The sequence below is a fragment of the Medicago sativa genome, chromosome 3 (assembly GCF_051527215.1).
Source record: "Medicago sativa cultivar Bolivia chromosome 3, Bolivia_mono, whole genome shotgun sequence".
Lineage (NCBI taxonomy): Eukaryota > Viridiplantae > Streptophyta > Magnoliopsida > Fabales > Fabaceae > Medicago > Medicago sativa.
Window position 1 is genome coordinate 55,918,562 of NC_140751.1, and position 13,148 is coordinate 55,931,709.

At 33.8% G+C, this 13,148-nt stretch overlaps 1 protein-coding gene and 1 pseudogene across 2 annotated transcripts; both read right to left on the reverse strand.

The window, feature by feature from the left end:
* Positions 1 to 766: 766 nt before the first annotated feature.
* Positions 767 to 4,579, reverse strand: LOC146938509 (disease resistance protein RPM1-like; annotated as a pseudogene). Its single transcript, XR_015031331.1, has 3 exons — positions 1,914 to 4,579; positions 1,187 to 1,312; positions 767 to 979 (listed from the first exon to the last, which is right to left on the reverse strand). The product of XR_015031331.1 is annotated as a disease resistance protein RPM1-like (transcript).
* A 7,471-nt stretch (positions 4,580 to 12,050) lies between these two features.
* On the reverse strand, positions 12,051 to 13,147 carry LOC146938510 (uncharacterized). The gene is made up of 2 exons (XM_085749640.1): positions 12,664 to 13,147; positions 12,051 to 12,061 (listed from the first exon to the last, which is right to left on the reverse strand). The coding sequence occupies exons 1-2, from the start codon at positions 13,145 to 13,147 to the stop codon at positions 12,051 to 12,053; spliced, it is 495 nt and encodes a 164-aa protein (XP_085605766.1).
* Position 13,148: the final 1 nt, after the last annotated feature.

A 13,148-nucleotide genomic window follows, 5' to 3' on the forward strand; every position in this document is an offset into this window, starting at 1 on the left:
TATCCCAAAAAAAGCACTATATCCAAAAAAGAACACATTAGTTCTCAAGAGTTAAGTTATTTTAGTTAACATTAATTGGAAAATATCGGGGCAGGTATCGATGCAGGATAATTATCGGATACACTCCTGATACGTATCGAGAAGTATTGGATAATTATTTTAAAAAAAAAAATAAAATTTAAACTTTGGATACTCTCATGATACGTATCGGAAAGTATCGGGCACGTATCGGTGCAGGATACGCAGGAGATACGATACATCATCTATTTTGAAGTATCGGGGCTTCACAGGTACAAAGCAATGATATGAAAAACACTCTCAATTAAATAAATCAGGAAGAAACACTAGAACATGGCATGTAAGTTACATATTGGTCCCTTATTTAAAAAAAGGTCCAGGCATGTAAGTTAACATCTCATTCTTCCCAATTTACCAATTCCCCCGTAAATCAAAATTAAGGTTCATTGAAACCCATATATCCCCAATTTCTTCGACCCAAATTAGAGATTTCAACCAATCTTTTTTCCCATCTGAGCAAACATGTCAAGTTCACGAGTGTTCCTCATCATCATCCTTTCTGAAATCGTTGAACAATGATGCAGAGAGTGGATCCAACACAAATTCACATGGATCTCATACTTTAAAACCATGAATTCGCATGAAAAGGACTGTGGTACCAGCTTAACACCTTAAAGGACCTATATGTACCTTTATTTTAATAAAGGACCAATATAAACCCCGAAACAAAGATAAGTGATAAAAGTTGTTTAAGCCTAATTTATATTACATAAAACTTCACTTTAAGAAAGAAATAAATACAATACATAATAAACAACTCAAATCTCAAACGAACAAACGAACACCACATTCTTTTTTTTTCACTAGAATAGAAGTTCCAAATCATGAACATAATCAGCCTCCTGTTGTAAAAGTCCACTTGGAAGAAATTTCGTTTTACATCACACTAGAAGCCAACCACCTACAGATTAACAACAAAATAACTCTTTAGGGCACAGTACAATAAAACTGTTTTAAAAATACAAATCATATGACAGAAGAAAATTACTGGTACGCAAAATAGAAAATTTATTTCAGGAAGAAAAATAAAGCTTATAACAGAATGATAAAAAAACAAAAAAGATTTCCATAAATATAATTTGTCATTTATATTGAAGAAAGTGTTCACCTTTTCCCCTCCTTGAAATTCAATGGCATATGCTTTCAAACTCCTTAGTCCTTAAAGTTTAGGATAAAACTCTACACAGGGCATATCCCAAACATCAAGAACTTCAAGCTTTTCTAAGTGTCGGATGTTGGACTATTTTATTATTTTATTATATTCCAATATCATTATGTGGGCAAATATCGTAATAATAATTATATTAGCTATTTATCAATTGTGAGCCTTAGCTGATTAGTGATCAAATTAAGTAATAAGGCTATTAGATTTCTAATTGGATAATTAGTTAAATATTTAATTAGTTGATATGGACTCAATGAGTGGATGTCCGGATGGCCCATTAACGGAATAATGGGAAACCCTAATGGCCATCCAATATAAAAGAGGCTATGATCCCCAATATACTATACACGGTGAACTCTCTTTTCTCCCCATCTGAAGGGAACTTGAGGCATAAACGTACTGTTTGAGGAAGAACCAAATCAGCCGCCGCTAACGTTCTTGTTTGTGTCATATCACCTTTCTCTGTTTACCGCTGCCGTTGAGAGGGCTGCCATGAAAGCTTTATGCAGGTATTCCTAATATCTAATTCTTAATATCCTTGATAAATCAAACATGTCGTGGATCCGATCATAATCATGTTCAATGTTTTGTTTGCTTCCGCTATTGATTCTTAATTGTTGAATATGTGTTATGAAATCTATTATTATGACCTAAATTTCCAACATCGGATGCCATCTGGAACCGTGTTGAGGTTGGGGATACTAGATAAGTCGAACATTTTTAGAGAATTCAGCGCTCCTTTGTCGATGACAATTGAATGCAAGTTAGGCGATTCTCTAATATATAGTTCCTTTAGATGTTGTAACCCTCCGTCATGAAAATGTAAGCTTTCACCTTCATAAGCATTGTTGATGATTGAGAGGGACATCAAGTTTTGCAGATTTTCAAGAGACCTTATTGGATCTTCTATTAAACCGGAGCGTCTTAACATCAACTCAACCAGATTTTGAAACTTGGGAATCCATTCTGGAAACTTCGTCAACTTTGCCCGTGTTTTAAGAGTTCGAAGCATAGGAGGGGATGAAACGAAATGAAAATCAATAACATCATGAACATAAACAGAGTAATATCCTATTTTTTTTCCAATGCGTAGTTTCTCCAAGTGTCGCAGCTCATTCAATACGGAAGATAAAGCGCTTCCATGTTCTCTTCTAACACCAACCAAACCCAATTTCCTTAACTGCCTCAACTTTCCCAACTCCTTAATTAACTCTATTCCATCCTCATAATTGCTATCTATTTCCACCTCACTTAGTGTTTGTAGCGATTCCATGCCTCCTATACAACCCTTCAATTGAAACAAAGAGATTTTGTAACCTCGAAAATGCCGCAGCTTTCTGAACATTCTAGTCTCCTTTGGTATATCATATAACCTAACATTAACCCCCCTTAGATCCAAGGTCTCTAGGTTTTGGAGCATGGCAATTGATTTGGAAAGATATACGTATCCGTCCCCCGAAGAATTCTTGCAGCTTAAATATTTCAAGTGGATCAAACTTCTCAAATCTTCATCACCCATAAACCAATTATCATCTTCAAAATGAAGCACCTTCAACCACCTACATTTTGTATAGAACCTCCTCAGAGAGCATCGGTCTAAATTTTCTGTGAAAACCATTAGTGACCGAACACTTGAGTGTTTTTTAGTGCATGCCATAAAATCATTGGAATTGGATGCTATTGATAGGCGTCGAGTAATTTCACTTAAAGATGAATGACCATCTTCACTAATATACTTGCAGAAACTTAAATCCTCACACTTTTCAAGGATCATCATATGTATTAGATCATGAACGCAACAATTTTTTGTTTTTCCATCGATTCTTACTGAAGATACTTGCACCAAACTTCTATGGATCAACTCTGTTAAGTATCCTTCTGCAACTTCTTCCAAAGTATTCCCCCTTTCTTCTTTTACAAACCCTTCAGCTATCCATTACCGAATCAATCTCTTTGAATCAACTTTATAATCTTCTGGATATAATCCAAAATACAATAAACATGATTTAAGATAAAGAGGCAAATCATCATAGCTGAAACCTAATATTTTTTTAATCCCCATCAAATTGGGATCCTTCTTTAGCTCTAAAGTCATATTTTCATTAAAACTCATATTTTCATTAAATCTCCGCCAATCAAATGCATTTTTCAACTTTGTAGATAAAAGACCACCAATGGCTACAATTGCTAGTGGTAAACCCTTGCATTTTCTAGAGATTTCAGAAGATATATCAATTAGATCTTGTGGACAACTTCCATCAAAGTGAAATCGAAATACCTTCTTATTGAACAACTCAAAAGATTGTTCTTCAGTTAAAGGTTGTAGTTCATGCACCTCAATAAAAGATGATTTTTTACAATAAATAGCAACATCCATACTTCTTGTTGTAATCAATATCTTACTCCCATTTTTATTATCAATCACAACATGCTCTATTTCATTCCAAAAATCTATGGTCCATACATCATCAAATACAAAAACATACCTCTTTTGTTGCAAGTGGTTTCTCAACTTAGAAATCAATGACCCTAGATCCATTTCAGAGATATCTTGAGAAGGGTCATCTCCTTTTTGTTGGTAAATCTCCTTCAACATGTATCTCAGCAACCCCTCTATATTGTATGATTGTGCCACTGTGACCCATACACGATATTCGAAGTGTCCCACGACCTCTTTGCTGTCGAAAACCTTTTTGGCAAGAGTAGATTTTCCTTGTCCTCCCATTCCTACCACAGCGATGACAGTGCGCTCTTCTCTTCCATCTACCAACAATCCAATCAATCTATTTTTGGGTTCTTGAAAGCCAACAATTTCAGATTCATCAATATATAAAGCAGCCATTCGAGGGTCATGCCATTTCGCCTTCTGGCTTCCTCTAAAGTGGCTTGATCCTTGTTCAATAGAAGGATGGATTTGGAAGCCATACCTTTCACTTCTTTCCTTGATCCATGCACATATGACTTAATGCCTTGAATCTTGGACGCTATTCGATGGCGAGGGATCATAGTTTTGAGTAAGTGACTAATATTATGGAGTAAAGACATACACCCAAGATCACGAGGTTGTTGTCTCACATGGATCGTATAATCATCAATGATGTCTTCTATGCGAAAGGTTGTTTCCCTAACTTGTTTCACCCATGTTTTGACTCCTTCACAAATCTCATCTTCTTCACCTGCAGCTCTTCTATCAGCATCCTTAAGGAAGGCTTGGATGCTTTCAAGTTCATCTTTAATGTCTGCAAATTCCTTGTGAATACCTTTGAGAAGATTGACTTCTTCTGTCAACAATGGAAGCAGTTGGTCAATAGCAAAAGACACTGCAATTTCCGCCATTCACTACTACAAAATTGGGAAAATATAGCGCCTCATAAGTAGCGCTTTTAACGCTAAAGCGCTATAAATTAAAACACGGAGGTCTTAGCTAGCGCTTTTTTGAAAAAGCACTATCTATCCTTTTAAGTATATATAGCGCTTTGTATTGAAAGCGTCAGTATAGGTTAAATAAAAATAATATATATTTAAATAAAAAAACATGATTAATCGTATATGGCGCTTTTTATGAAAAGCGCTATATAGAAATAAACCTTAAATAGCGCTTATAAGTTAAAAAAAGCACTTCTGTATGCTTGACAAAGATAACGCTTATAGGTTAAAAAAAGCGTCATTTTATAAAGTGATTTAATGTACATTAACTAACAGGTCCCCTGTTCGATCCCCTGCATAGCATATTTCAATTTTATTTTTTTGAATTTTAATGAAAAATGGATTGCAGTAACAAAGCACACCTTTTTTTTTAATATTTTTATCATATATATATTATATATAACAAACTAAATCCAATCTTTTTCAAAAAAAAAATTCAAACTTTTTCCAAAAAACAAATCCAAACTAAAAAAACAAATCAAATATATAACAAACTAAATCCAAACTTTTCCAAAAAAACAAATCCAAACTTTTTCCAAAAAACAAATCCAAACTAAAAAAACAAATCTAAAAAAACAAATCAAAATTTCCAGATCCTACTAAATCCTACTTTTCCATAAATAAATCATATTCTCGCAAAAAAAAAATTAAAATACCCCATACACTCTTAATAATTGAATGGAACTGTAGTAGTCAATAGTGGCCCACACTTAATTATAAATTCATCTTAATGCTAATAAAACAATTTTCCAATCCCAAATTGAAACAAAAGCACACGACAGAGAGAGAAAAAACTCAGTGAAACGTACAAAGCGACAACAAGAACATCTCCTGCTAGCTACTGCATCGATCACCTTGGACACAACACAATACACATGGTTTCAAAGACATAGGTACAAGCTCTTCTCATTTAATCTCTCTTTGGGTTATTGAATTGAATTTTGATATTGAAATTGGAAATCCCTCTTGATCAACCTTGTTTCTAGCTTTAGATAATCCCTCCTTTGATTGGTCTTTCTGGGTTGTTGAATAGAACCTTTATAAGTTATAACCTCTATTAATCACTAAAGTAAGTTATTGTGAAATTTTAGGTTATAATGTTTATGTTTTTTTTTTTGACAAATGTGTTTATGTTATATGTAATGTATTGGTTGTTAAATAGGGGTTTTTATATTAATTCATGTCATGTGCTGTAATGTATTAGCAAACTATGTAACAAACTAAAGGATATTACTCCGAAGTGTATCAGCATATTTATAATAACTAAAATTAAGAATTTAAAGAATTTAGATTTAATCTTTAAAACTAACTAGGAGAATAACACTCCTCCAATGTAACAAACTAGGAGTATATTACTGAGTGTATCACTCTATTTAAACTCTCTTTGTCTCCAACTTCACAAAGACATCCCTAGCATTGAAAATAACTTCTCGTCACAAACAAACCCTAGCAATGGCTGCGTTTCCAACTTCTACTCACAAAGATACCCAAGAAAAGGTTTCGCCTTCCAGAGCTTGCTGCTGTCTCTTTACCTTTGTGTTCGTTTTCGGTCTCATCCCTCTAGTGATTGTATTCTTGGTTAAATTAACTGACACTCAGATAGATAGACCGCGACTCAATTTTTCCCAACCTCCCAAACTTCGAAGTCGATTCAGAGGGTTCACTCAACTCACTAACCATTAGCAACACCCAACTCACAGCCGAGTTCAACATTACCGTCTCCGTTGATAACCCCACAAGCCATTCTCATGTTTGTTACGACGCCGTCTCTGCTGAGATCTTTTACCGAGGTGAAGGTCTTGTTCTAACCAAATCATCTCTTCCATCTTTCACCACCCATAAAAAGAGTGTGATTCATATGACGTTGTCGGTGAACAAGCCTTTTGATTTTGGCGGCGCGGCGACCAGCATTGCTCAAAGCCGCAAAGATGGAACAGTGGAGTTTGGGCTCATTCTGTCATCGTTGATTAAATACAAGAACAATATGTGGCATTCCGGCTGGGAGTCTCTGAAGGTTGTTTGCAATCCACTCAAATTTGGAGTTTCTCCAAATGACTTCAACACAAACACAAGAAACCCTGGGATTTTATTGGAAGGTGTAACCTGCAACAACACTTAGTGAACTATATTCATAATTTCATATGTTATTTGCTTAGTTATATACGAGTATGTGACGTGCTTATCTTTTTTTACTTTAGATCAAAAGTTTGCTTTTCTTGTTTATTCTAATAGATATATTATATCTTTCAATAAACTTAATTAATTAGTAGTAATATTCTATTAAAAGTGTTTATGTCTATGTTAACGTTGTCCTTTGATCCTTCGGTAATGTATTAGTTCATGTCATGTAATGTATTGGTTGTTAAATAGGAGTAATATCCGAAGTGTATATTCATATTTAAATTTATTCTTATCTATTTGTTACATGTGTTACATTTGATTGATACAAACTTATCTTATATTTTGTAGTGTCCTCGCCAAGAAAATGGTATAGATTGTGGGTACTTTGTGATGAGGTTTATGAAAGATATTCTTATTTCAAAACTAAACGAGATTCCAAAGCTGGTATGTTATTTTTATATTAAAATATAATATTTGTATATAATTAAGTTTATTAAGTAACATGTTTTTTTTTTGTTATAATATATGCAGTACATTGATGATTTCAAGTGTGTGACATACTCAAAAGATAAACTAAGAGAAATCCAAGAAGAATGGTGTCAGTTCATGCTCAGCCTAAATTTTATATGATATTTTTATGATAAGGTGAGTTTCATGTTTCTAAATATATTTGCTAGAAGTGGTAGTTGTTTTAATTTATAATCTTGCTTTAATTTGTACTCATGATCAGTAGTACTTTGAATTTATCTTTAATATAATATAGTGTTATTGCTTAATGGTGTTTTCTGGTGTATATTCAGGTGGAGGAGAGTGAACGAAATTTGGTAATGAATGATGATTTGCTTGCTTGTTTTGGATAAAAATGTTGAGAAGACCAAGAAGATAGATGAAGACTGCATATGATACCATAGAAGATTTTGATCTTTATATTAACTATTTAGTTGTAACTCCTAGAAATATCTATGTTACCATATTAGAGGCTATACTTTTCTGATTTTTTGCTATATATACATACATTTTTTATGATATGGTTAAGTTTTATTTGATAAATAATAGTCCCAATTATAATGTGCCAAAATTATATATATTTCCCTTTAATTTTTTGACTTTATACATATTTTACTTTAAATTAATAAAAAACGCTATGTGCAAAGGAAAAAAAATTTGACAAAAAAAATAAAATAAATGCTTCTCCTAGCGCTTTTTTCCTTTATAAAGTGTTATCTAAACATATTGTTACATAGCGCTTTTAAAACAAAAACGCTGTCTTTAAACCTGTCTTAGATGGCGTTTTTTTTTTTAAAAACGCTATCTAAGGAGAACCTTTGCTAGCGCTTTTTGACATAAAGCGCTATATAAACCATGCTTTAGCTAGCGCTTTATACAGGAAAAAAAGCGCTATATTACTTTTACCAGCGCCATTTACAGTAGCGCTTCAAAAGCGCTATCTAAAGCAAAAAAAAAGCGCTATATAAGCCCATTTTTGTAGTAGTGATTTTAGTCAAACTTCTGATTTGTGTTTTTGTGATATGAAAATTGTATTTCTCGAGACCTATATTTATCTAGTTAAAGGAATATTTTTATTTTGCCTTCGTCATTCTGCAATATTGTTTAAGAAAGACGTGTATGCATTGATGTTTAAAGTTGAGACTTTCTATGTATTTTCTTACACTGGAGTTTCATGTGAATCATCATAGTGATTACATTAGAATGACTTGTATGCATATGATGTTTTTCAATGCTATTTTCCATTTTTTATATGGTGATAAATTTGTAGGAAAAGGGTGATGATTTTCGTCTTAGCTTGGCTGGCTGGAATAATTACCATATCAAACTTTAAACTCTGCAGTTGAGGCCGTTGTGATGCATGATTAAGTCTACGTCATATTGGAACTCAACTAACTTTTTTTTTTTTTTTTAAGGAAGAACTCAACTAACTTAGTTATATGTGATTTACAAATAATAACTGGATATTGACCCACTTATTGCGCGAGTACTTCATTTGAAGACAAAAAACGGTACCTCCTCTGTTTTAAAATGAGTGTCGTTTAAGGTTTTTACACATATATTAAGGAATGCGTTAATTAAAAGAAAGAAAGATGTTATTTAACCAAATTATCCTAATCAACTATTGGTTGGTTTGAATTTGAAGAGCTTTTTTTGTTTGAATTTGAAAAACTTTTCTTGATAATATATACATTGTGTTTAGGTTCTTTTACAATGAATACATTGAATGACTTGTTTTGTATTTTTTTATGAGTAATGAAATTCCTCTATAAATATATAACTATTTTAAATGATCTCTAGAATTAATTAATTTTAAAAAAAAAGAAAAAGAAAAAAGACTTACGATAGCACTTTTATAAAAAGGGCTATTAACGACGGTAAAAATAAATGACTAAAGATAGCACTTTTATTGAAAGTGCTATTAATACATGGTCTTTAATAGCATTTTAAAAGTGCTATTATAGGGGGTATACCCTACAATAGCGGGGGCTTTAATAGCACTTTTAAGTGCTATTAAAGGCTAAAAAAAGTGCTATTAATCAACTTTTTTGGCGTAGTGAAAAAAACTATTGGTTTGTTTTTCATTAAAGAAAAAATAATTCTTTGGAAGTAGTGTATATAATATTAATTGAAGGGTACAATTGAAAAGAAAAAGTTATTATTGCATTGGAAACTGAAAGTGACATTCATTTTGAAACAATTTTTTTTACTAAAACGACACTCATTTTAAAACGCAGAATATATTTTAGAGGTATTGAACTTTTTTTTTTTCCGAGAAATAGAAACCATATTAGAGATTGAGCCATCTTAAGTCAATTTCCTATATATTGAAGAATACATAATGGTTTACTTGCACTTTTTTTTCTTAAACCCACAACAATGAAAACCACCTATCATTTATAAATAAGAAAATCATTTGCCAAAGACTTCATGATGATCGTTTGCAATTTTTTTTTTTAAAATTCGGTATCCGCTTCAATGACCGACTAAATAAATAGATTAATTTATCTATTTGTCTACTTGTAGGGACCTTATTTAAAATCAGAGTAAAACTCTATATAAAATAGTTTATCTGATGATAATCGAACATGAAACCATCAAAGGAGCATACTACAATGTCATAAACCAATCAGACAAATTCAAGTGGGTTTGTAATGCCTTATTTGAAAGTGTCTAGAATATTCAAAAGTGCGTTATAACTGATATTGGATACATTAATATTTACAATACAGAAACGACTTTAAGTCGAGAATTTCGATACAAACACCAAGTATTATGCTACATAGAGTTCACTTAGACAACCATATGACACTTATTTACAATAAGTCAACATAACATGTCTTATAATTATACATATGCATCCTTAAGTCCAACTTCAAGTATGTTTGCACGAACACACGGTCATTCCAAAGCTTTTTCCTTACCTTTTCATCGAGTAACCTGTGAACCTGAACAAATAATGAGAGGGATGAGACATAATGCCTCAGTGAGTTCTATCTAGCCCAAGGCTAGTGATAACCTCGGGAAAACCTATAGATCCGTCAAAGTTTCTTCGTATCTTGTTATAGGTCTAACTTCCTATACGTGTCATGGCGGTTAAGGGAAAACTAAACCACTACGCCAAGATTCGCTTTACGCATCAAGGCCTAAACAATACATGATCACGATATGATTCTTAGCCTAGGGAAAACCTAAGATCGTTGCCGGCATAACTTCTTGAGCTTGCCTTGCTTCTAAACTTGTACATAACAAACATCGCATTACATACATAAGCATAACATATGTGTTCAAACATTAAGTTAGAGGTTAGCGTTGAACAATCATTAACATCTGAGTTCATTTTACGGATTATCCTGGGTGGAGTAACCCCGAAAGTTAATCCCTTACTACCGGTAAAATGCCTAGCAAGGGCGTACCAGACTCCTTTAGTGACGTGCGGGTCCCTTATGGCTCACCCCATTCCCCTTGGAGAACCTTTTATATCCAACCTTCGAAGGAATACAAAAGACACGACACCTTTACTTTCTTAATGGCCTTGACCATATATGATTCTTGTCTTAGCTTACATGATTAAACTTCTTGTGAAAAGATATACAATCGTCACATCTTAGCATAACTATCCAAGCATCACTATCTAATTCTCGACAACTATGTCGAGGCTCTATGTTCATTCCCTTACTTTAACATGTATAGTCTTACTACCCGATCATAAAGCCAATACTTCGCTCATATGTCATGCCTTATGTAACGCCCCATTTTTTTTCAGCACCAAAAATTGTGTCTGTTTTTTTTATTTGGAACGAAAGAATAAATAAAACCTTTATATACTCAAGTCATAGACTTTTATTAAAAAATAAAGTGAAGGTTCCTTTTCAAAATGAACGTCAGAGTTATATAGAGCTTTGTTTGGCAACAGAATAATTTACAAGACACAATTACATCCCTAAGCAGAGGGAAAGTTTCCTATCCAAAATTTTATCTAAAATTGACAGGACCACTAAGCTGATCTTACTATAAAAATAAAGAAAGTTGGGTATTGGACCTACATATGACACCATCCTAGAAGCTTTCTCCCTACTGATTATGTTGCTGGTCAAATCCCTAAGACGAAATAGTCAACTCATCTGGGGAGGTGGAATCGTCATCTTCTTCCGTTTATGGAAGAGACTGAAAACTAAATTCTCGAGAAATTTTCTGAAAAATTTATCATGGGTCGCTATCGGGACAAAAACTACAAAATATTCGAGTAGCGATAAAAATTCATCATCGAAGCTATTATTCATTTTTATTTGATCGTAAACTAAAATAAACGAGGTAGCATAATATTATATTATTAACATTTATTTATTTTCAAAATTACGGGTCTTACACTTTACTATACAAGTAAATACTTGATTCTCATTCAAGAAATCATTTTAAAACCTATGCCTTGGAGTCTTGGTTTGAGGGGTTATTGTTTAAAAGATCGCTTAAAGAAAACTGCCCGCGAAAGGCCCGAACCACCCATAGCGAGCAAAACAATGAGATCCCTCACTGTCTGCTCTCCATGGCGAGTAAATCTGTGTGGGAGGCGAGTAGCTACTCGCCTACGCAAGTAGAAGGCGAGCAGAACACTGGTTCTCTGAGTCTAGCTCGCCCTGCGAGCCAGTTGCTCGCCGTGGCGAGTTGTGACAGTCCAGAACTGTCAAAAATGGTGTTTTTAACCCAAAATCCTCAAAACAAAGCATCCCAAGGCATATCTTGACACTAGTGATCATATAGAACCTGAAAATCAGTCATTAAGCAAGTATTCACAAGTATAATGATGCATGACATGAAAGGGGTAACTTTCTCTATGTGTAAACCCTAAAAAATATGTATAGTTTTCTTGCAAGCATAACACACATCCCATGAGTAGTAACTAACTAAGAACTCACCTCAAAAATAACCTGAAGATAGGCTCACAACCTCAAGACTCTAACAACACAACCTAAGGAGCAAAACTCTAGATGAGAGAAAGATGTTTGGTGAAGCTTGCTTCCTACAACTTAGTCAAACCCTAACCTTACTTAATTTCTATCTTGATGGAAGATTGAGAGAAGAGGGAGTGAAGAATCAATTGTTGGTGAAGAGTAGTGGTGACAATTTCTGGAGAGAAGAGAGAGCAAAGAAACCAATGGAAACCCTAGAGAGAGAAAGATAAGAGAATTGTGAAGGATGTTGGTACCAACATGCTTAAGTACCAACTTGGCGTGAAATTCCAAGAATACCCCTTACCTTAACGAGCGCATTTTTATCGTTTTCAGATATTACCTCGATTCCTAATAAACGGGATATTACATTTTACCCCCTTAAAAAAAATTTCGTCCTCGAAATTTAGAATATACCTGAAAACAAATGTGGATACTGGTTCAACATCTCTGATTCAAGTTCCCACGTAGCTTCCCCATCTGGCGAACCCGTCCATACTACCTTCACTATAGGAATCTCTTTGAACCTGAGGGATTTGACGTCACGATCTACTATTCTTTCTGGTTTCGGTTGGAATGTCAAATTCGATCTCAATTCTATGGAATCTAACTCCACTGTTTGGAAAGGATCTGGAATGTACTTCTTCAGTTGAGATACATGAAATACATCATGTAATCCTGACATAGCCAGAGGTAAAGCTAACTGGTAAGCCACTAGTCCGATACGCTTGAGTATCAAAAACGGTCCCACATATCTTGGACACGACTTCTTAGTTCTGAAAACACCCCTTAAACCCAATTTAGGAGTAACCTTTAGAAACACATGATCACCTTCAACAAACTCTAAAGGTCGTCGTCTCTTGTTCGCATAACTTTTCTGACGACTCTGAGCCGTTCTCATC